Source organism: Dromaius novaehollandiae, chromosome 3 (assembly GCF_036370855.1).
Source record: "Dromaius novaehollandiae isolate bDroNov1 chromosome 3, bDroNov1.hap1, whole genome shotgun sequence".
Lineage (NCBI taxonomy): Eukaryota > Metazoa > Chordata > Aves > Casuariiformes > Dromaiidae > Dromaius > Dromaius novaehollandiae.
Window position 1 is genome coordinate 64,034,234 of NC_088100.1, and position 24,911 is coordinate 64,059,144.

The 24,911-nt window shown below is 39.0% G+C and overlaps 1 protein-coding gene across 5 annotated transcripts in view; it reads left to right on the top strand.

The window, feature by feature from the left end:
* PDE7B (phosphodiesterase 7B) overlaps window positions 1-24,911 on the top strand; it is a 192,254-nt gene that overhangs the window by 155,600 nt on the left and 11,743 nt on the right. For all 5 annotated transcript variants that reach the window (XM_064509024.1, XM_026120540.2, XM_064509025.1 and 2 more), the window contains 8 exons: window positions 4,870-5,021; window positions 6,253-6,316; window positions 8,013-8,108; window positions 9,790-9,890; window positions 11,400-11,531; window positions 19,190-19,281; window positions 20,211-20,355; window positions 21,679-21,775. In XM_064509024.1, coding sequence (XP_064365094.1) covers window positions 4,870-5,021; window positions 6,253-6,316; window positions 8,013-8,108; window positions 9,790-9,890; window positions 11,400-11,531; window positions 19,190-19,281; window positions 20,211-20,355; window positions 21,679-21,775 — 879 coding nt within the window. The remainder of the gene's footprint in view (window positions 1-4,869; window positions 5,022-6,252; window positions 6,317-8,012; window positions 8,109-9,789; window positions 9,891-11,399; window positions 11,532-19,189; window positions 19,282-20,210; window positions 20,356-21,678; window positions 21,776-24,911) is intronic.

Here is a 24,911-nt window from a genome sequence, read left to right on the forward strand (position 1 = left end):
TAAAAAGAAGATGCCGTGAAGGAAAACTCACAGGCCTTATTTGAATGCATAACTGAGTTTGTTTACTTTAAAAGAACAATAACAATGTAATGGATGTCTGGTGCAGAGTTAAGTACATCCTTGTCCAAATTTGATTTATGTGATTGTTTCTGGATGTTGACCACTGTTAGCACAGCCTCTGTAATTGTTATACTGGCACTGCATGTGGGCACATGCTGGCAGAGCAGTGCACAAGAGACATCTGAAAGAAAACTGGGAGCAGTTCCTTGTGCAGGAAACCTCTTTTCCTGGAATAAGGGAGGGTGGGGTGTAGCGAGCATAGATCTGTAGATTGTGTTAAGGCAAGCAGATTTGCATAACTGGAGGCACTTTGTTAGGAGCAAGGACAAAACCATTCATTCCTATAACTTCTCACAGGCCAACTGCAGTATCCAGACCACATCCATGATCTGACAGTATATATCCATGATGTTAAAATCTAGTGGCCCAACGGAAACTACTTGTGCTGCCTGCTAAAACACATCTCCTTTAGCCTAGGTGACCTGTGTCTTTGGAGGTAGAAGTTAAGCTTCATGAGGGATGCTTGTACGGATGCTTCTGTGAATGTGTAGGTACAAGTGTGTGATTTATACAATAACTTTGTTCAGCACACAAAAAAAAGGATCTTGTGGTAGGCAGTAACTCCATACGATAAGAGGATGTGCATCTTTAAGAGATAAAGCTGATGCTGTTTTAGGTAAACAAAGTATTCAGAAGTTGCCACAGTTATTGAAGATAAGCACAGTTTTCAAGGGAGTTTTTATGGGCATAATCAAAAGATGTTCTTACTCATCTTTGAAGCTTATTTCAAAATTGCACATAATTACTAAATATTTCCCACGCAAGCTTTGCAGCTTGTTTCCTTTAGCCAGATAATATAGCATCAAATTTAGTATGCATATATCCATGACTGAAGTTCAGTGATATCTGCAGAGATATTTTTGATTATTTTTCTTATAATTCATTTTAATCTAAATAGAAATAGCTATCAATAGTCCATTACGTTTCAAAGCCATTATATGACTTAAATGAGGAGCCTTCATCAAAATTTTATAGATACAATTTAAATTTACAATTGTCAATAAAGAAGTGGCATATTCAATGCATAAGCCACTCACATAAACCATTAATTTCATATTAAAGCTGCATCTTGATTTTGTGTAAGCTACTAGATCCCATATGTGAGGAATAGGTCTTTGCTGTTGGGAGATTCTGGTATGTTTATTGAGCTGAGGACAGAATTTCAGCATTCACTCTGAGCTGCTTCACTTTTGGCTCTTGTTATTTAGACATCCTCTTTTTCTCTCTGTTTCATACTGTTGGGGTTTTCTTTCTTGTTTAACACTGACATGGGGAAGGGAAAAAAATATGTTGCTGAGGTTATAATAGTTTGTTGCATGTTGTGCTCAGAGAGGGGTAGAGTCTTAGTTCCATTTTATGCAAGACTATCAAGATGAGGTATACTATTGAGGATGGTATAATAAACTGTTAAAAGACATCGCAAATGTTTAATTGATTTGACAAATCAGATGTTTCATAGACAAATCACTTATTGCTGAAATGACGTAAGAGAACCTGATTTTAACATGGTATCCTTTAAGACAATATCCAGAGTTTGTATGTGGGTGGACTGCAATGCGGGATTTGGACTGTCCTGTTAAGGGCCTTATTTTGAAAATTCTCTTCCTAGCATTCTTTATCAGTATTATGAATTTCTTCTCATAAGAATGAAAATATAGGGCAATAGATTATTGTGGGTGATCTTTGCATAATATATTGTAATAAGCTGGTTGTCTGCAACAGAAAGTCGTGCTTCAGGGGCCTTGTCTTCTGGCAGCCCAGTTACTAAACTTCAGTTGAGACCCATTACAGTTAAGCATATGGAGCAATATGGCACACCGACAGCAATGAATTTAATGGTTCAATCCAGAAAATGTACTTCTTAGTCAGAAATCATTTATGATTCAGATGTTCCAGCCTGATGTGTTTGTGGTTTGGTAAGTATTATCTGCGCTACTGAAGCGGTCTGGTAATTCAAAGGATAAAATACCCACTCCAAAATCAAATTTATTGCTGCTCATTGGGGCTACATGCCCAGCCTTCACTTTTAGTTTATCCACAGGAATCCCACCTGTGAATTTTAAAGACAAATTAGAGGAATGTAGGTGGTAATTTCAGTCATTTATGTTTAACTGAAAAGCTGGATAGAAACTTAGATAAAAATTAGTTGCAGCAACTATTCATTTTTAATGCACAAAAGGGAAATTTTTTGTACCTTAAAATTTAACCTTGTTACCTGAAACCAGTGACAGTTTTGGGCAAAGATGGAATTAGGAAAGTTGGGAGGTCAAGAAGAAGCTGACAGAAGTTTAATAAGTGAATTGATTTTAAGAGTGTTTTGGTATCTAAGAATTAAACTGAATGCCTGCAACTTCTTAGAAGCACTATAAAAAGGAAAGAAATGCAAAATCAGTCTACCAGTTCTTCCACACATTGCTGTCACTGGATAACTGTTAGCACTTACATTAGTCACTCCTTCAATAAGCCATGAAATTGTTCCAACTTTTAAAATGTGTGAGAGAATTAAGGCAGGTGCTGGCACATCATAAATGAAAATCTAGCCTTCAGGCGGGTACAGTAGTGACATTGTTACTGTTTGCTTTCTTGAAAACACATGGCTCTTTAAGTTCTGATAAAATTATTTTGTGCCTGTTGTATTATTAAAACTCTGTGGAGTATTTGGGCTATAAAGTATCTGGGCCCACTAAGAGATTGTGACTTACAAGTCTGAGAAAAATTTTATTTCTTCGTATTCATTATATGAGTATGTTCTTTTTTTGTTGTGATTGACTTGTGTCACTTGGTAGCTGTGATGTTTGGTAGCTGTTGGATTACATGAGGAAGAAATGTGCAATGGAAGGACCTCACACATCTGCTCTTGGAGAAATCAAACACTAAACCATCTAAGGTTCTGAAAAACCTAATGACTTCTCTTAAAAAAAACTGTCAGAGCAGTAATATCCATGAAAACAGCATACAAAGTCATATTTTAATTTCATAGCAGAACAAATGCTCAGCATATCCATAACATGAAATAGCAGAATAGACAGAGGAATCTTCAGTCCACAGCTATTTTTCCCTAGCTCTTATTTAAACAAGAAATCCAGTGAATTACTGTGCAACTTTTTATCTCTAGCAACCAGTACTCTTCTCTAAACAGAGTGCTTAACCTCCAATTTCTTACAAGGTTCCTCTTATGAGTAAAATTAAGTTGAATCTTACTACCTTCTAACAACTGTCTAGTTTCTGTCCTCTCTTCCAAAACTTACACCAGACTACAATATGGAAACATCTCAACTGTACATGAAGTTCTGTTAAAAGTTTAGATGAAATGAGCTAAGTCACTACCAGTTTTAGGAAGCCTGCATGTTATTCTTGCTAATAGTAGAGTAATTTAATGACTCTAAGTACTAATTTAATCACTCTATATAACTGCCTCGGGGTTTTTTTGTGTCACGTTTATCCATATTTGAAAATCTTCCTCTCCTAATACAGCATTAGGGAGTTAAAAAAAAAACATATTCTATTTGTAACCAAAAATACATGTATTCCCTTTTTATATTTCCTTTCCTAATTGGAGAACTGAAATATTTTCTTCTCTTATAATGTACCTTACTAGGTAGGAAGGATTGCAGACCATATAATAGGATCATTAACCTATTTTTCCTTCTTTTTCTCTTTCCTATTTTCTTCCAAAACTGGGTTATACATTTGTGCTTTGAATCTGTATTTTGAAGTCTTGTCATTTTTTTGTTTTTACTAATTTACCGTGAGAGTAGATACTGTATTGCAAAGGCTGTGCATAAGGCAATCAGTGTCTGCTTGGAAACCACCCTATATAAAGAAGTGCTGTTAACTTACAAGCTGCAGCTGTAGGGAGAAGGCTGCTGCATACATGCCAGCAAGGAGTTTATAATTTTGTTACAGACCATGAAAATGAATTCTGCTGTCTGTTCACAATGGACCACTCGTGGTCCTGGCTTGATAGCACAGATATGTGTGTGTATGTGTGTGTGTGTGTGCTTTGTCTCATTTACTGTCTAAAACCACACATTAACTCCCCTGTTACTTGGTGTAAGAGACCATTCAGAAGGCCTAGAGGCTCAAACATCCATATGGAGGATGATTTCTACTTATCCTGTTCACCTTCCTCTCACTGTTTCTTGGTTTTAACATGCCCATTTTCCATAAGAATTAAAATAAAAAATACTTACTTTTCCCAGTCTGTCTGCTATATTTCCAGTAAGGTTCAAGTTACTATTTACAAGACCATGTTGTATGCTAGTGCAATGCAATTTTAATTGATTCTCATGACATTCCTAAGAGGTTGCAAGGTAATGCTATATGCAGTTCTATAGACAGGGAACGGAGGCGCAGAGGGCTAGGAGCAGGTTTCCCAAACCTAACTCTGGCTAGTCTTTTAGGCTCCCTCTAGACAGCTAAAGTTAGGTGATAAATCGCACTCTTGGTGAGTTACCTAGGATTATATTAGATGTCCGCGGCAGGCAGTGTCTTCAACTCAGTTATTCCAAGTCCTGGTTACTACCCTATTTAGTGGAACGTAATTTCTTCCTGAACTAAACAAATATATCTGTAGGAATTCAACATTCAGAATACTGCTCTTTCCTGAGGATTAGCAAGAAGAAGCGTTACATTTTTGATTTTTTGGTATCATTGATTCAAAGGCTTTGTTACTTTTCTTATTAAAGAACTGAGACCATCATCCGTGATCTTGGGCTTCATGGTTTCTGTACTGATTGCTTTTCACAGATACAACGCTCTCAGGGGAAATTGGCACAAAGAAAAAGGTGAAAAGACTGTTAAGTTTTCAGAGGTATTTCCATGCATCCCGGTTACTGCGTGGAGTTGTACCACAAGCCTCTCTGTACTTACTGGATGAGGACTACCTTGGGCAAGCAAGGGTAAGACAGGTCTCCACATCTCCATTTCTTCGAGCAGTATTCCAAAGACTGTCAGCTCTGTTTCAGGGTTCAGATAAGCAAGTGCATGGCTGATCTTCCGAAAATGATCTACTCTGCTTGCTGCCTCACTGAAAACAAACTGTATGTTTCCTCTGACTTTTATGTTCACAGCTTTAAAAACTCAGTCCCAAAGCAATACAAAAATGTCTAAATGTGTTCAGCATTTCAGATTCTGTTAACTGAAATTATAATCTGGCTTTATTAAATGATGAAGGATCCCTGAGTTACTGATTTAAATGAGTGCAGCCTAGACAGAGGATTTAATTCATGCACACAAAAAATGCAGCACACTCTCAACTGATATCTAGCAATTATTAGGCAACCTACCATAGCTCTCTATGGCAAAGGCTAGGAAACAGGGAACATTCGCTGCAAAGAACTTCATGATAATCAAATATAGCTCTTTTATTTTGCAACTCTTATACATGCTCTGAATGACATTTTCTAACAAAAATTGCACAACTGGTGTCATTAGGATTACTTGCATAGACAATTTTTAACTCTCTGCAAGAGAAGATTGCAAATCAGATGTTAGAAATTAATTAGGAATCCAGAATGGCTTTGAATATAGATGAAGAAATCAAAATAAACACACAGAATTTGCCATTATCAGTCATACAGTTAGTCCAGACTTGGTCTCTTGACTGAACTGACATAGCTGCGAAAATATTACATGTGGTGGTAATGATAAATTCTTCTGTGTGCTTCATAGAAGCACTGTATCTTAAGTTTATAAAAGCTATTCTTCTATATTGTTCTGTTTAGCAAAACATAATTAATAGTCACCATGAGAGCTAAGATTATACTTTACTATAATATACTTTACTGAATTAATTTTTGGATATGAAGGACCAATATGAAAGTTGTGTACCAAAATGGCATATTTTCATAATATTTTGTTTTGTGTTATTCTATGTTTTTGAGCTCTATTTGAAGGTATTCTTAGTGTCGAGTTCAACACCTCCTCAGTTAAAAGTAGAAGAGAGATTTCATGCAATAAAGTTAAATTTGGCTCCTGAAGTCTGATGTTTCAGATACATCCTTATAGCTTTCCTGAACAGAAATTCAAGTCTGCAGCAACCAATTCAGTGACTGAATAATGTGGAATAATAATTTGTGTCCTTTACAGTTTGACATACCAGTCATTTGCCTTTTCATATTTGTTTTCTAGCATATGTTATCCAAAGTGGGACTGTGGGATTTTGACATTTTCTTGTTTGACCGCTTGACAAATGGTAAGTAATTTTTTAACAAGTTTTATTATAAGATTTCTCATATATGACTGTTCTAAAAATACCTAATTAATTATCATTGGTAGTCCTTTTCAGTTTAGATTACTGAAGAAAAATTGTGCATGGTTAACGCCTCTTAAAATCATAACCTGGAACATACTCAGGCTTTTTCCAGAACTTTCACAGCTATAGTGTAGTGTTTAAAGTATGTTTTCATATTAATCTAATCCCTTACATTTGTTATGGTCACCTTTTGCTTGTTTATTGTGAAGTGTTGATTCAATTTCCTTTATCCTGGAAATGCCAGAGGTACTTAAAAATATACCTGTTAGGTACATTGGTTGAAAAGTCCAGACCTCCATAATCAATCAGTTTCTATCAACACAAAATGCCCTTAACAAAAGACACCCTTCCTTTGTGTTAATCTTCTGGACAGAAAATGAATCCTGTCATTCAGTAGTTAGGAAATGCCCTTAAGATAGAGTCTGTGAAATATATGCCTCCACCAATGTGAACACATCCATATCTAGGCAGTAACTCTTGGTCAGGTAGGTGCTGAAGAGGCTCATGTCCATCCTTGTCCTTTCTGTATTGCTTATGGGATTGAGATCCCTGCCCCAATCTGATTAGGTTATGACGTGGCAGGAGGTGTAGAAGAAGTTGGTTTAGAGGACGGTTTAGCAGAATGACTGGCAGTGAAGAGTGCAAAGGACTAGAAATGGCAAAGGCAGCAAAAACATAATTCTTCAAAATTATCTTTCTATGCCCCCAGTCAATAGCTAGGACCGAGTAAGTTTCCGTATCCTTTCTCCTCTTCTCAGCCTCCTCTTTCTATGTCCATTTGTCTTCTTTCCTAAGCTACATTAAATGAGAAAAGACTCTTTTCCAACATTGTTTATACTTTTAATCTTTTTTTAACATTTCTGGAAACATTGCTACTGAATTATGCAGTGCAAACTTTTCTAAACATTGTATGTACATATAGTTAATCATATAATGCCAGTTAGGCTCAATTTTGCCAGTTCCCAGTATTGATTTCATGATAAGGCCCACATAACATTAAGGTGAGACATAAGACCATAAATACTGTAACTCATTTTCTCTTGTGTCTGTGTTAGTATCGCGAGATCCAGTTGTAGCTGAGCTGGGTATGTGGATTATTTACATGTTTTCACAGTTATGTACAATATAAAATAAAAAGCTTTAATTACAAACTGCTGATTTATCAGTAAATTTTAACAGACAATTTTTTAAGAAAAATTTTAAGTTTGATCTTACACATAACTGAAGGTAATACAGTACGGCAAACTCAAGTGCCAGAAAAGCCGTTCTCTTTTTCTATAGTTTCTGGAAGTAGGCTTGGATTATAAAGATGATACAGTTCTCAAACAATACTATCAAAAGATTTCCAGATGATACCATGTCAATTCACCTTTTGCGTCATGTTGAAATAGTAAGCATGACTATATTGCATCTAGACACAAGAATGGCTTTCCACTGATACGGCCCCACAGGCAGTCTTGATTATGTATGGAAGTAATTTATATAAGCTACTCTTGAGTATATGAGTAAGCATCATCTAAGCTCATGTGACAGCCAGAAAACTACCAAGATTTTTAGTCATGCCTGATTTGCTACTACACATACATAGTTTACCCACTGTTAAGGGAATCTAACAGTTTTTCCTTTCTGTTTGTAGGAAACAGTCTTGTAACATTGCTTTGTCACCTCTTCAATGTGCATGGACTTATTCACCATTTCCAGTTAGATATGGTTACATTACACAGGTTTTTAGGTAAGTAAGTGCTCACCTCAGAATCTTCTTTAAATTCAGTTTACAGCTTAAGTAGGGTGCAGAAAAAGACATAGTCTTGATCTGAACACCTATGTAAAATAATGACGTTGTTGCAAATGTTTCAGTAAAACATTTCTATGAAATATATTAACATACAATTTACAGGCACTCGGGTATTCGATTAAGTCAGCAAAGGACTTCAGAAGGCTCTGTATTGGGCTTAAACTTTCCAGTACCACAGTTGCACTGATGATTTTAAAAAATTTCTGTCATGCAGAGATGTGGCAGACAGAGCAGGCCCACACAGACAGGCACACATTGCAGAACCTACCCATGCACAATGAAATTGTGGTACAGTGTCATTATTTTAGTGACTAATAGACCACTGAGACCCAGGGCAGTTAAAAGCTTATGTGCAAAATTTGACAAATTATATCAAGCTGTCTACACTGAATAGTGTTGATGAAAGCCCCTGCTGCTGTTACTGCCAACAGAAATACTAGACCCATGCTGTCAGCGAAGCAAAAGAAGAAATTGGCCCAAATCAATTACTTTTTGCATCGTGTTTTGAATGCAGCTGAATGCCAATTTGTTAGACTGTCAGACAGAGTTTCAAAGGCAGGGTGTCTTCTTTAAGAATGCATAATTGTCACTTCTGGAAAGCATTTCTCCAGTACGAGACAGAAAAAAATCTCTCTGCCTTTTCTAACTGCTTTGGGCTGATATGCAGTGGACTTTCAGATAATTAGAGCAGTTTAAAGGATTACCAACTGCAATTTCAGATGCTTGTGGAAAGGAAAACAAACTGAAGGCTCTTTGGCCCACCCCATGCTGGAGAGTAGTGCCACTGCAATTTTGCCTGTTACCTCTTGGTTTGACTAATTTGCTCTTCAAGGAGAGCAAGTTGAGCAAAATCACATGCAGCTTCCTATGCTCAAGTGGTGTTGCCCCAGGATTTATAGTAGATCATCTAATGTTGCAGGCAGTGCTGCAAGGCACAGATGAGTTTGAAGCGCAAATCTCAGTGATTTTTTTTGTGCTAGTGGAAGCTGAGAATTAAAAGGTTGGCGCTCAGTCTTCCGGGTGGAACAGTTCCAGCACTACAAATTAAAACAAGGGGGACTGGTATGCTAAAATGGAAGCATAGATGTGAGTAACATTATCACACGCAGTTTTGCTTCGATTACCCAAATGGTGTATCTTTAGATTCTCTGCCTGGAGGATGCAGGAATGCCTTTGGCTGTAGTTAGTCACTCAAATAATAAATGATGTGAGGATATCAGGGCCTCACTCCCTGCTGCTGTAAAATAGGTGGTACTGCCTTAATGACATATTACTCCCCTATGGCGGCAGCCTAAATAATTACACTCCGTTGTGGATAAGTTTGCCCTTTTTCCCTTATTTATTTTACTCCTGAATGAGAGCCTTCACTAAGACAAGAAAGAGTTGATTTATGAACTAGACCCAGTATATCCCCTTGGGCCTCACAAATCCTTTCATATGCATTTTTTTTTCTAAAAGCATCCCAATAAGAGCACCAGTCTATGCAAGCTTTAGATATTTGAAGAAACTCCTTAGGCAGCTGACTGTAAAACTCTAAATTGTATTTTAAACCCAATTCCCAATTGTGGCCATGGAATTCAGAGACAAAAGGATCTTTGTTTTCTGTTTTGGGTCCTAGTTATGGTTCAAGAGGATTACCATAGCCAAAACCCGTATCACAATGCTGTCCATGCTGCTGATGTCACACAAGCTATGCACTGCTATCTAAGGGAGCCCAAGGTAATAACAACCTTTCACACTGATACTGCTTTCAGATAATTCTCAAATTGTTTTTCCAAGTTTTTTTTTTAAACAAAAAGCTATTTTTAGATAGTGGTAAATGATTGCATACTTGAAGTCAGCAATGAGTCAATAGAAAAGTCAGCTACAGATTCCAGCTGCTGGAAACGAGCTGCTCTAGTTGCTTCGCATTGCGCAGATGATGTATCAGAGTGCTGTCACATGAGCTCTAGCAAGATTTACTGCAGTAGTGCATAGCAGCCACCTGCCAGTGGTGACGGCCTCCCAGGAAATTCTGCAGGAGGGAATGCATGCCCATGCCTCAGTTACTCCAGGGCATACGCCCCTTGCATCTGCATTTCAAAATACCAGATTTGGCAGTGAAACGCCAAAAATGGGCACACAATCCCTTTAGCTGGCTCTGTCGTAAGAGGATCCTCTAAAAGAGTGAACAGCAACTTCTTGAGTGCTATGGCAAGTCCTAAAAAAGTTAGGATAACAGATGACGGGGTTGTTGTTTAATGTGTTCCTGGGAGGCACTTTAATGCTGAGCACAGTATAGGAATATAACTGACCTTACTTGATTTGACTTGCCTTAAATGAAGGGTTCTGCTAGAAGCAGCAAATTGTTAGACCAGAATAGTTATAAGTGAGGATAGGAGCAGGCCCCGGCTTTCCTGTATTTCCATCTCCTGCCAGATCTGCAAGTCCCTGCTGTCAAAAAGTGCAGAGGACAGCTGGCATCCAGAATCTCTAGTATACATCTATTAATTTCTCATCACAGGATGCTTCTTCCAGATCGTAGACTTCTACTCCATACAGATTCATGGGGCTGGTAATAACTAACTCTCCAAAGTAGAAAGCTTTAAGACTTTCTACTTTTTCCAATAGTAAAACAATTGCTTCTGCATGACAGGTTGTATAGTAGAAAAGAATCTGGCCAAGCTTTCAAATTTGTATGTCTGAAGTTAGGAAGCTAAATTATGTCTTCTAATAAAACACCTTTATTTGAACTGAGATGTCTAACAACAAAGGCTGAAATTTTGGAAGTTTATTAACTCTTTAAATTTTACAGCATGGTGCTTTACTAGAAAAATGAAGTCTGATGTATTGTTGGTATTGCTAAGTATTTGGTATGTCAGAGCTCTATCATATATCCTAACATATGCCAACCTGTTAGTGTCGTTATTTCCTGTTTTTAAAACTCAGTGTTTTAGACTAAGCTCAAGCATTTCCATAAAAACCTTCTGTATAGTGCCACAAACAGTAAAGAGACAAGAAATAGAAAATGTAACAACATATGAATATATAGCCTGATATTTTTTACAGATGTCTGTTCTACAGTTACCTCAACAAAGTTGTTTACAAAATTTGTTTGTATTTGGTTGTCTGTGTATTCTTCTACAAAACAGAGCAATGTCATGATATGTCAGCTGGTATGTTTATTTGCCAAAAGAAAAAAACTGTTTACCGTTTGTGTTTTTGTTGTGATTAACATATGTGATTCAGCTTGCCAACTTCCTTACCCCTTTGGACATCATGCTTGGACTGCTAGCTGCTGCAGCTCATGACGTAGATCATCCAGGGGTCAACCAACCCTTTCTGATCAAAACCAAACACCACCTTGCCAGCCTGTACCAGGTAAAACTGCTCGTCATGTAGATGAATATGTAGAGCAATTTGCAGTGAACTTTCATGCCAAAGTCAAGGCAGGCTGGGGGTGGTGGTGATCAAGTTGACCTGCACTTTAGAGTCTGGATGGTCTCAGCAAAGCTTGTCATTGGGTATCTGTTCTCATAGCAAAGCTGATACACCTGACAAGGAAGGTGGAAATGCCAATATCTTTTGGGGACATTTAAGCCACATCCAGAGTTATTTCTCTTGTGGTTGCCAGAATTATTTCTATTGTGGATCATCTGCAGTAAGAAACTGTGGGTAGGAGATTTAAAATCACAGACAATTTGTATTTCCTTTTCCTTCAGCGAGCAAGTAAACAGCAGGAATGTTCTAAATTGGTGTTATGTTAAAAGAAACTTTTGTTTCACATGACTCTAGTAAAATTAAACACTGCAGTTAATAAAAAATAGAAGATAAAAGAAACCAGAGGAGAAGCTGTAGATATTTACACACATGTGCATAAAGATATTAAGAAAGAGCTTAAAAACAGCCACTGTAGGTCATTACCACAAACTGTATAGACCAGTATCCTGTTTCCAAGAGCAGCCAGTGAAAGATCTCAGAGAGAAATATAAGCCTGGGATAGATATAGTGTTGTCCTTCACCTAGTATATATCCTCCCAACTCTGGCAAGGGTAGTAGACTTCCTGAAACAAAAACACAGGCCCTCTTATTCAGTAGCCATCAGTGAACCCATCTTCCACTGATTTTTCTAGTCTTTTTGAAAATATTTGTAGAGTTGGCCCATGACAATTGTTGTAGCTGGGGATTGTATCCACGATTACTATATGCATATAATGAACCTATCTTTGCATGCACATATATATTATTACATATGCAAGTCTTTATTTTTTCCATTATACTTCTATATGTGTGCTGATAGTCATTCCGGTTGCACTAACCTTAATTTGTAACTAATAAATGGATATTTGTACTGATTTCTAGCCTTCAGAAGAGTAAACTTCAGCCTTTGTTAAAATTCAGAAACAGAACGTAAGTTAAAAACTCACCCAACTAAAGTAGACTCACTGATAGCGAGGTACCTTCTACACATGCTTGTTAAATGAAGAGTTTGCTGTGATTTGCTGAGTACTTCAGATGAGATTCTCTCTCGTTTTCCTGTACTCAAGCAACATTTGGGTTTTACGATAAGCAGTTGATTGTGTAACAGCTCAGCTGTCCTTGGTCCCTGAGACACAGGAACAGGCAGGGCCATGGGAACCCCAGCCAGGTCACAGGAATGCTCAGACAGTTAGAACTTTGTGACTGGCCTTGCCGCAAGCTGATGCAGCCGGTTAATTCATCCCCATACATGTCTGGAGCATTTTGCTCCAGTCTTTTCTAAATGTCAGGCCAATTGAATGGGGAGGGGAAAAAAGCCAGGAGACTTAGAGAAATTGCATTAAGGATCTTTTGAAAAGGAGTGGGGTAGAGCCATTCAATATAAGCTCTGGCCCTATGAATAGTCATAAACAAGTCGTGGTCAAATTAATAGTGGGAAACAGTAAAATATAATTAGGTTCAAAATGCAGGCTAATTTGAAAGAGATGCAGCTAAAATAAAATATTAGTATCTTGGAGAGATGATTCCTGCTCATTTAACTTGGCTTGAATATACTTTCAAATGTTGGATAGAAAAGGAAGTGACAAAACACAGAAAATACAGTATTTCAACAGTAAGTGGAATTTTATGTATTGTGTTAAGGGACGTTCATGAGAGGACATGTATTTGATGTAAATGATAAGGCAGGTTTGACCTACGTTCTTTTGTCTTAAATTAATTTCTAATTAATTGTTTACTGAGATTTTAGTAATATACAATAAATTAATGCTAATAAATTTAAAAGCAATGGTGGAGAAATTTTTTGATTTTTTTTGTGAAAAATTTAGATTCAGTAAAATATTATTTTAAAAATGAATTATATTCTTCTCAAGCTTAGTACTTTAACATGTGCTTGAAACTGAAGTAAAAATTTTTAAGGTTTTTGGGTTTTTTTTAAATCTTCCAACACAGCTACAGAACCGCTAGGAGTAATCAAAAAGGATCAAACAAAAATAAGTAAGTTTTAGCATAGGTGGCACTCATCTGTCACTGAGTATCTTTGCTCTTGACTGTGTGTAAATTTTAATAAAAACTTTACATTTGAATTATCAGGGGAAAAAAAGGTTTTGCAAAATGAGGTCAGCCAGTATTTGACAAAGATGAAAAAAATTTGACAGCTTCTGACGTGCATATATCCAAGAATCATGTTTCAGGAAAATAGGTGTCATCACCCAAGAGTTCAAAATTTTCAGTCTTTATTTTCAAATTAATACTTTAGGATAGAAAGCATTTTTGTAGGGTGTAAGATATTTCCACAAGAGTCTGTTGCATGTCAGGCTCCACAATTTTGCACATAAATGCAAGTGCCTCTTTCAGGTCTCTAGCATTACAAGGACAGTATAAAAGGTGACATCGAGGACCTTGCAACCCCTTAGCCTCCTGTGAGGACCACAAAAGCATTCCTTGTTAAGTGATGCAGGCTTTGCTTCTAGGCGTCATTTCCCATTAATACTAAAAATAAAAGTTCTACTCTTGCTTGATAGTCATTGTCTTAGGTCTCTGTAGACTTAAAAGTCCCAATTAGCTCAAATTCTCGTTGATGCATTTGGCTATCCAACATTATTTCTACTACTTTTGACTAAAAGCAATGTACTACTCAAGGTTGCCCAGCCTGATACAATCCTGCCTTTCTGTTAGCCAAAGTATGAGATCAGCCTGACACCTGAAAAAGTCATATTGCCTTTTCCTTAAAAAGAAATGCTGTATTTTACTGAGAATGAAGTATGGATGTCCTAAGAAAACAAATAGCTTTGATATAAACAAAATGTTATTTTATAGCTTCAGTAATAGAGAGTTAAGATTTTCTATCTTTGTTTGGATCTGAAGTGAAGACTAATAGTTTTATAAGTCTGGAATGATCACATTTAATGTCTATACTACAAAACAGGCTTTAGAAATCTATGAAAGAAAGATAGATAGCTTTAGTTTAGCTGTACATAAACTAGTTTTGGGTGTCAGTTATAACTGTTCTACTCTGCAGTCTTTCTTAAAAGCAGCATTTCTAATTAAAATGCCATTTAAGTTTGTATAGTTAAACCAATTACCATATAATTTTGCCTTGTTTGGTGGTGAATGATGCATTTGGTGTGATTATAGCAGAGTGAGAACTTCAGTAATGGGGACAGACTTTGGCTGCATTACCACCTTTGGATTTCCCTTACTTGTAGATCCTCAGTACTCAGTTCCTAAGGGTGAAAGAATAGATTGCAAGAAATCTAGGTCCCCATCCTCTCTGAATTAAAATAGCAGTTTTCTCTGGAACTAGATAATAGCGAGTGTTTCTCTCTTCAAGTTATTATTCTTTTCTGCATGCAACTGTACTCAATGTGGTGGTTTGAAAAGCCAGTGTGAATAGTTCAGAGGAAGTCACAGACTGGAGATTTTGTGTTAGTCTAAGGAAAAGAACAATCTTTTTTCGCCCCATTCTGAAGTCTGTATTGTAACCATCCACTAGTGTAAGGCCGTAGATGCTACAGAGGCTTCCTAGCATTCAGCCATAAAAACAAATCTGTGTTACTCAGAGCTTGCCAAAAAAAAAAAAAAAAAAAAAAAAGAAGAAAGAAAGAAAGTAGGGGAGGCAGACTCTCCTTAAATCAGAGCTGGAAACACTGGCCTGAAATTCACGCTAGCAAACTATCACGCAGTCTTTTTTGCTGTACAGGTTATCTCCCCACCAGCCAAAGACATCAGGTAGCTAGTGGCAATTAGCCTTACTAAGGCAGAATAGGGTTCCTGCTTGGAAAAGTTGACTCTTCTGATTGTTGGCAACAGCTTCAGGAATTCTGGCTGCTTGCATTAAACAGGGGTGTCATGTGACTTCGCGCTCAGTTGTCACTTGTTAACTTGACTTTTCCTTTTCCCGCATCCATGTACTTTAAGTGTGAGAAACTAGACACTGTAGCAGCTTTGACTTAGCTTCTCAGTATAGCAGCAGGCAAAGAGCAGAAACTTACAGAAATGGAATACTCTGGAATGGATACCTGAGCTTGTTTTTCCCTTTGAGCAACTAATAGTTGGTTGCAAGAACGTTCTTGGATGCCTACACATTCAGTCCTGTTCTGGCTGGCCCTTAGCATGGAACAAACACAGGCTTTCTGTACAGAGCTTGGGAGAGTTCAGCATCAGCATAGTAAGTGTGCAAATGGCTAGAAGTAGCAAACACTGAAGACGGCAGGCTCACAAACTCAGCTGTGAGCCAGCTGGAGAGAAAGGGAAAAAAGACATTCTAGCCATGTAGGTGAAGTGTTTCACAAAATGGGTAATGCCCCAGCATGGGAATTTAATGTGTAGGCAACACATTCCTCCTTCCTCATGGAACTAGTGTAGTGATGATAGACACACTATGTCAGGCCTTAGGATTCAGCAGCGATTGCTGGGGACTTTGCTGCAGGTCAGCAGCCTGACTCTAGGATTGAATATGGAGATTAATCTCCACCAACAACTGTCATGTACTCTCCTTAGTGCCTCAGTAACTTTAATTGACACAGTCTCTAGGTCCTTCCTGCTCCAACATATCACTGCAGGTGAGGTAGCTGTTGGGGGATGGAGCTGTTCATAGCCCCCCTAAAAGGGTTGCCTCTCAAAAGTCACCCAACCTTCAATTTTCATCATTTTGCACCTCTTTGATGTAATTCCTGTACTTTCATCTCTACCTGCTCCTCAGCCCTCAAAGGGGATCCTTGACAGATCTGCACAGTCTCTCATGGAGTCCATTCTTCCTTCCCACCACAAGCAATTCTTCATTCTTTCTTCCTTAACTAACCATACTGTCCTTTTCTGCCACAGACAATCCCCTTTCTCTTATAATCCCCAGTTCCTGGGGTTCCAGGGTAGCAGTTTCATCTTAATTCTGTTATTGCAGAAAAGAAAAGGCTGGTACCCAGTGGTATTTTCTGGTCTTTAGTGGCTTAGAAAAAAGTTCCTCCCATTAACAGATAAAGCAAAGATTCAGGGTTCCTAACAGCTGGGGAAGAAAGAGAGAGGAGATAAGAAAGCAAGGACAGATTTGGGGGCGGGGGGGCAGAGAGGTGAGGGGAGGGGTTTACAGGAAGAAAATAAGATTTCACAGTGAGGACAAAGAGCTCCAGCAGCACACTGTGCTCCGTGAAGGTGGTTAGGAAGGGATACTACCAAGAGAGGGATGGAGACATAAGAATAAAGACTCCTCTGTTTAGGTTCCTCTTGTAGTTGAGGACAAAAAAGTCACCCCATAAGCAGTAAGGAAAAAAAAACCCACAACAACAACATAGGTACCTAACACATGAAACTACAGTGTTTTGATGTTGAAATTAGCGTCTTTATTCCATATTTTTCTTCAGTTAGCCTCAGCTAGCTGAGTGTGATCTTTTTTCACGGACAAGCCTGCTCCATGTTCTCAAGTCAGAGAACTTTTCATACTCATCTTGCCAGGTTTGCTTTGAGAAAATAGTTTCACACTCACACTGGTACCAAAAATGTCAGGTCCCTAACCATACCACCATAACAACCTCTTGAGCTATAAATATGTAATCAACAAATACCAGCTTAAAACTGCAACTCAAAAGACAACTTGACTGTCCAGAGCACCTGACTGAGGTCCCAGCAATCACAATTTCTGATTTCCAGGGAAATTAACTGAATAAATAAGATGCTGTTTAATTTTAAACTCTTAAAAGTATGCTGGCTTCTGAAATACAGAAGGGAAGACTGCCTCTGAAACATCACAATATTTTGAAAGGGAAGAAAAATGAAGACAACCCTGTGGGCATTGTTTGGCTAGAGTTTTTACAATCTTTTATTAAAGTTCTCTTTCAGAAACTCCGTAGGGAAAGAACTACACAAAGGGCAGGAGAAAGCATCTTACTTACAAAAGCAGATTCAAAACTGATGAAGGGGTAGCAAATAAGGAGCCATGGGAGCTTACTGTTTCTCAGATAAATAAGAGAAATAAAATCAGAATGCAGAGCCTCAGAGGTCACTGCAGGGACTAGAGCAACTGCATCAATGTAATGTAATTGTGTGGTTCAGGCAGGAGCCACCAAAGCAGCCCTTTACAAGTAATGCTACAGCTCTGGAAGGGAAACGGGGGCACAGGTTGCTGCAAAGCAGATCTCTGCAGTGAGGATGTCTCAAGGGCTGGTGCAGTCAGACTAGGACCTCCTTAAGACCACAGGAACTGTGCATGCAGTCACTGTGCTAAACCCATGTACAAAGAATATAGGAGATGCCAAAGACCGGAGGGGACAGGCAGGCAGTGTCTAATTAACCTTTGAGTAGGAAACTGGCACTAACCCTTGTTGTCCCAGGGTTTTCCGTTGTGCAGTCTGTGAACTCAGGGTAACTGCTGGGACCAGGTTTCAGCTCAGTATGGAGGTGAAAGAAAAAAGAAATCGTATGTGCCATTATATTCCCTTGGGGTGTTTTTTGGTCAAAGTACGAAGTCCATTCTAATGTATTTAGGCAAAAGGAAAAGAAAAATATTTAAGTTGGCTACTGAACAAGATTGCTGTCATAAGTAGTTTGGACATTGCATAGCAGGTCCTGGGTTCTGAATCTGTCAGCTCCTCAAAGGAAGAGGACTTAGTCTTTGTAGGCTTGGAAAGTATTTTTGTTGCAGTATCTGTGATTTCTATTAGGAAAAAGGGAAACAAAACAAAACAAAAAACAGAAAAAAGCAAAACAAAAAACCCACAAAAACTCCCCAAACAGCTTATCAGAGATTGTATGACTTCAAGAACAATAGAATGTACTGCAGAAAATATTGTAATGGCAAATCAGTCAAGTTTGCATGCTCACCTTTGCACAAATCCATTGTGTGTTAGCATATCTAACTGTAGTGTAATGTCAACAGACACAAGCTACTCAACTAGTTATGATTTACAGACTCCCTAGAAAGCTGTGTTTCTGTTCCTTAGGATTTCCCCTCCGCAACTTTGGTTCAGCTTAGTCAGAAACAAGATAAAAAAAGAACTCAAAATTTGTTGCAGACTAAGATCCTGAACCCTGAAAGACACTCAGTGATACTGATGCTCTGCTTGCTTTCACTGAGCAGCTGCAGGGAGCTTCCAGTTGCCTGACTCCAAGGGAAATCTGGCAGTGTAGTTTTCTTGTCAGCTCTGCACTCAAACCATAGCATCAGAGAAGTCAGCCTAGTGTCATTATGAGTTAAACCATGAACTAAGTAAGATTTTGCAACCGTACTTTAATTCATTTGTTAATAAATCTGCTGGAATGTAATCTGCCTCATGCTCAGACTAGATTAACTCATCTGTTCAAGCAGGACTCAAAAACCGTAGAACAACAGGACTCTAGGGCCAGCCCTAGCTAGGACACTTAGAAGCACAAGGTCTTTAACTCTAGAAATCTAGACCAATTCCTTTAAACCCGAAAGGTGGCTTAAAAACAGACATTTTAGGCTCATTGTCTTCAGTTTTGCTACAGTATTTCCAGTCAGCTCTAGTCGTCATATGATATGGCAAATCTACATCTGTATCGTGTGTACCTGCCCAATTCTTGAATTTCTTTCTCTTGTTCCTCCCCAGAACGTTTCAGTGCTAGAAAATCACCACTGGCGATCTACAATCGGCATGCTTCGCGAATCCCGGCTCCTGGCCCACCTGCCAAAGGAAGTGACGTAAGTGCCGGCTAGAGGAAACACATTGCTCAAACTAGTCCATGGCTTTCCTCACCGTTCTTAAAAGGACACTGACACAGAGGCCCTCTCCTGCTGCCAACATGAAAATCATGAGACACAGTTACACAGCAGCAGTATTTTCTAAGAATTTGTCACTGTCGCAGCACCATCAGCATTAGGGATACTGGGAGTCTCAGCATGAATGGGACTTTTCAGAGCCATTGTTGGCATTTTTGGTTTTACATAGCATCAACCAAACATGCAAAGATTTAGTTATAAAAAGAGATCAAATATAGAGAAAACTAGCTAAGCAGTACAGAGACTGCTCAGGAATTGCACATGTTACCAGCGAAGCATCATTCAGTCTTCACCATCTTTTAGGACGAAGGGAAAAAAACCCAGCAACATGAGCACCTAGACAAAGTTGACGTGAAGTTTTTACCAGCTAGTTTTGTGCAATGTTATTCGCACCAAAGAGTAGAGATTAAGTCAGCCAACAAGCCTGCAATACTAAGTTTTAATCACAGGTAACTTTACCGAGAATATAAGCAAGTTACCTGGAAGCAACAAGCTCCATATCCCTCTAGAAATCATCTATACTTACAGAAGAAGTCTGTTTGATAAGATGCAAACATTTTTCTAGATGCACCACACTGTTTAGTTTTTACTTACCTACCACTTTTTGGAAGCTTTCAGAACCAGTTATGCCAAAAGCATTTTTCTTCCACATTATCTATTCCTCGTGAATCCCCTTAGGCAGCTAGAACAGTTGTATCCTACAGGCCCCAGCGGTGAATGACCAAATAGACTAAACTGCATCCATAAAGAAAGAAGCAGCTTTATGATAGCTGTGGTCCACAGAAGATTGTTTTGAGCTATTACATTCAATGGTTCCATGACTGAAGGGGCTTATTTTCCTTTACTTGCAGACAGGATATCGAACAGCAGTTAGGTTCCCTGATCCTGGCAACAGACATCAATAGACAGAATGAGTTTTTGATCCGTCTGAAATCTCACCTTGACAATCAAGATTTAAGACTGGAGGATGCTCAAGACAGACATTTTATGCTTCAGGTAACTTTTAAAATTATTTTTGCTACTATTGTTTTTATTCACTTTTCAAGTCACAGTATTTCCCAGGAAACATTGGAATAGCATAAGAAAGTGCATCAGGTCAGCAATGTCCTCCATACTTACCATCTTAATCGCTTTGCTCCTGCCACCTAGCATGTCAGGCAAGCCAGATGTGCAGCCAATATTTCCTTAAGTAATTTCTTTGAGTTAAAAAGCTGTGAGTGCAACAGATTTTTCCATGGATTGTGCACAGCAGGGTGATGGCTTATCATATTTCCTGACAGATTAAACAAGAAAGTTGTACAAATGCCAGAGGCACAGGGATTACAGATCTATGGCAAAAAAACTCTGTATTCACTTTCTTGAAGATAGAAGCTAAGGGCACAAAAATGCTGAGATTCACTTATTTGGTGGATTAGTTGTGGAAGAATTAAAAACAAACAAACAAAAAAAACCTTGACTGATCAGGATAGGTTAATTACTACATAATATTTGGAAAGACCTTCCAGAGAGCCACAGTGACTAGGAGAGTTCCCTCCTCCAGTCTGAAGGTCTCAATTTGTACAGGAAATATTTTGTATGTTTTCCTGTCTGGGTCCCAGAATGAATTCTGTCCTATGTCAAGCTAACCAGCTGGGTTCAATCCCCAAAGAAACAGGCACATGACATTTTGTTCCAAGGCCGCAAGGTAGGCAGACTATTACATAGTTTACTTTTCTGAAGCAGTTACTTGATTATAAAAATATCTTGCCCTCCCATCCTCATTCCCCCGCAAAGCAGTTTAAAAGTGCTAAGTAATAAAGTGAAACCAAGCCAGAGACAATGCAGAGGGCCCTATGCTTAGCTTCACAAACAAAAATTTGCAGACATTAAAACAAAGCGTAATCAAAGTGAGATACAAGATCAGTCACTGAGACCACAGAGAAACGATGCCCGAATAGTCTCACACCAGCTTGGCTTTTCCTTTCCTTGTCATCAGTGATGGATGCCAAGCCAGGCAGTCAGCAGGACCCAGCCTGAAGCTTTTGTTGGCTTATTCCCTTCAAGGAATATCCAAAGGACTTTGCTGGCTTGGAAACTGGCCCTCCTCTTGTTCTCACTACAGTAGAGCAGAATGCTGAATGAAAGTTTCGTTTGTGGCTGAAGTAAATGATCTTTCCTCAAAAGGCATATTTGGGCAAGGCTCAGTTTCTAAAAGGTGATCTTAACCCTTCTCAGCGTCACTTACGAGGCCCAGGAGTTTCATGACTGCAGATTTACTGCCAAAACAGTGCTAGATAATAGTTTCTTTCTCTCACCGCTGCTTTTCTTCCTGGCTTTCAGATTGCACTCAAGTGTGCTGACATCTGCAATCCTTGCCGGCTCTGGGACCTGAGCAAGCAGTGGAGCGAGAGGGTCTGCGAGGAGTTCTACCGGCAAGGTCAGCCTCGCCATGCGCCCGCCTCCCCTCTTGCCTGGTGCTGCCAGGCGTTGCGCGCAGCCAGGCAGGGAAATGCTACGCCGAGGTGGCATTCAGCCTCCCCAGTTTCCCTGGTGATCTCCCACAAAAAAACAGCTGTTGAACAGAGACACTGCCTCCTTTTAAAAGTGAGGAGGAATAGAAGAGCAGTATGGATTTATTTAACCTAACTGCTGCTGTAACAGCGTCAGAAAGGAGGGAAGCTGTGCAGTGCCTCAGCTCTCGAATTTGACGGTTTAATGGAGCATGGTGTGATTCTTCTTTGAGCACCCTCCAGTCATTGTCAGCTGAATTGAACTGAAACCGTGCCAGGGTTACACAGTGGCAAAACCATACTACTGTCCCCTGTGCTTTATCTCACTTCTCAAACTGAGTACAATTCCTGTGGGAGTCCTACCCTTGCTGTTTCCCAAATATGACATACTCTTCTGCATGCAGACACAGAGAAAGAGTTTGAATGCGATTCCCAGCATGCTAAGCTCTTCTAACACAGTTTATGGGCCAAAGTAGGCAAGCCAAAGCTCTGCTCGAACCTATTGCAAATGTTTTCAAACCTCTGCATGCAAACCTCAGTCATGCAGGGTGTTTTTTTTTTTTTTTTTTTTTTTTTAACACAGTAATTATACCATTTGGCTCTATCTGCATAGGCAAGGTCATGCTGTGCTACAACACAGACAGGGTGCAACAGAGTTTAATCACTGCTAAGTTCTTTGTTAGTAGCATCCTGAAAGCCTAAGGCAAGTGGTACAAATACTGGAAGAGCACATAATGAAGTGCTGAGTTCATTTAAAAATTCGTTCTGCACAACAAATTTAAGCCACATTTGAGCTGGTACCTAGTACAGTTAGTCCATAACATTAACAAACAAGGACAAATAGGTCAGCAAGTTAGTTTTTAGCCAGTGTCAGTTTAAACTGGTGAAATGTCTTCGACTTTGATGCTGTTCAAGTGACATAAGCAGCATGGGATAAACAGCAAGATGCAGCTATATTTAATCAGATGTATAATCAAGGCATAATCAACACCCAGCGCATGAGGACAGGGCCCCAATTGTGTGATACCTCACCTTTAGTGTATTGAGGAACCATGCTGAAAAAGACAGCAGTCTCAACCCTTATGAACTTAAGCTTTTTTCCCAATGCTCAAGATTCACTAGCCTAACCTCTCAAATATTCCTCTGAAAGGGGACGTTGGAGCAGACAAGACCAGTTACAGCTGTAACTGGGAAAAAAATAGTTAGCAACTGGTGTGGGAGAATGTACAGAAACTGTGGTCTGACTAACACTGGTGGCTGTATAATCCTCGTAAAGTGATATAAAAAAACAGCATTAAATATCATGTATTCAGATATCATTATGTCTTCATTTAAAAAAGAAGAAAAAAGTTTTTGTAGATTTCTGTCTTCCCTTAGACATGATGCTGGGGTTTGAAAGTGGTTTGTTGACACCAAAGGATTACAGGACACTGAGATTAGCATTTGAAAGCCTTAGCTCTTCTGCTCTTATTTACTGAGAACAAGTGTCATTTTTTATTATAGACTAGGCAGATAATGTCATGATTAGTGCATTGTTTAATCTTCCTTCTCTAACATACAAAGTTTTAAAATTCTTTGTACTAAACATTTTTAATGTCATTGTAATAGAGACTCACATCCTGATTTTCAGTCATCTGGTGCTCTAAAATAAAATATACAAATCAGAGACATTTCAGGGAGCAGCTGATGCCTCCAAGAGTTCTTAACACAAACCTTTCCTAAAAATATATTTTAACTTGATCTCAAGAAATCAGGGCTTTGTCTGTACAGTGAAAATCTTTAATCAGTTTTAAAGCTAGATCATTTCAATGGGCATTTTTAAAAGTTAAGTAGGCACATAAGGAAAATAATGCAACTTGATTTGTTTATCTAAAACTGGAATTGGCAAGAAACAAGTTTCAAGAAAATGGCTGATGTTTAAACAACTTTAACGACCGGTTTCTCTGGAGAGGTTTTAACATTGGTTGGAAGGTTTTCCCCAGTGTGAAAGTTCTCAGCAACTAATTCATGCAGTTATTTTCATAGCAACTTGAAGCGTAAGAAAATTGACCATCAATTTAAGTTCTTACCTTGCAAAGGAAAATCTTACCTTTGTCATTTAAAACACTTGTTCAAAGATGAGAGGATGTTGGTACACTTAAGGCCATACAGGTGAACCACTGTCAACCCAGAATATCTGTAGAGGAGGGGTTGCTAGAGTTAGACACTTTCTTAGCCAAATATTTTTGGAGGGGATACGGGTGAAGAAGAGGACAGAAGAACTGCACATCTGGAAACATGACAAACATTTTGTCTCGGTTTTGTTGAATTGTTCCTTTTGATTGTTTGTGAAATGCCAAATGTTTCACTGATGTTTTCCAAATACCTAATTAAAGCCAAAAATATTCCCCTCACTTATATTTTAAGGAACAATTGTATGCTGCGGAGAGAAGGAAGGCAAGGCTTAAAAATGCATATAGTATTTTATATGTGCCTATAGAGCCTGTGTGGCACAAAAGCATTTAAGTCAAAACTGTGTTGGTGGGGGTGGGGGGGGAGAACAACGGCAGCTTCAGATGGTGCAAATGAAACTCCCTGAGCTGTAGTTCTGCTGAATTCATATATTCAGCCACCCTGTGGTCTTCTCTCACCACTCCAGCATACCTGCAACCATTGCTGTTGATTATCTTCAACTACATACAGAACATCTCCTAACTACCTCAGCTGTGTACAAAAGGCCGGCCTGCGTGCTCATTTCTGCCTCTGCAGGAATAGTTTCAGCCAACTGTTTACAGTCTGGTCAGTTCTGCAGCAGGATGGGCCTGAGGCAGGCTCTGGAGCGCCCACCTTCTCCCAAGGCTGCTCACTACCTCCAGACACACCACCCTGCCCTCATTGGGTGGGAGCTGCCTCGTGACTCCTCACAGCAGCCCCAGCTTCCATCCAGAGACCTCCTACTCCAGTTAGTCAAATACTGTGTTGTGGAGGGGGCCAGGAGCTCAGTCAGTTGCGTTGTCTCAAGTCTGTCTACTGTCTCAAATCAGTCCTGGGCAGATGACTCTCTGGGGACTTCGTGGACCAACC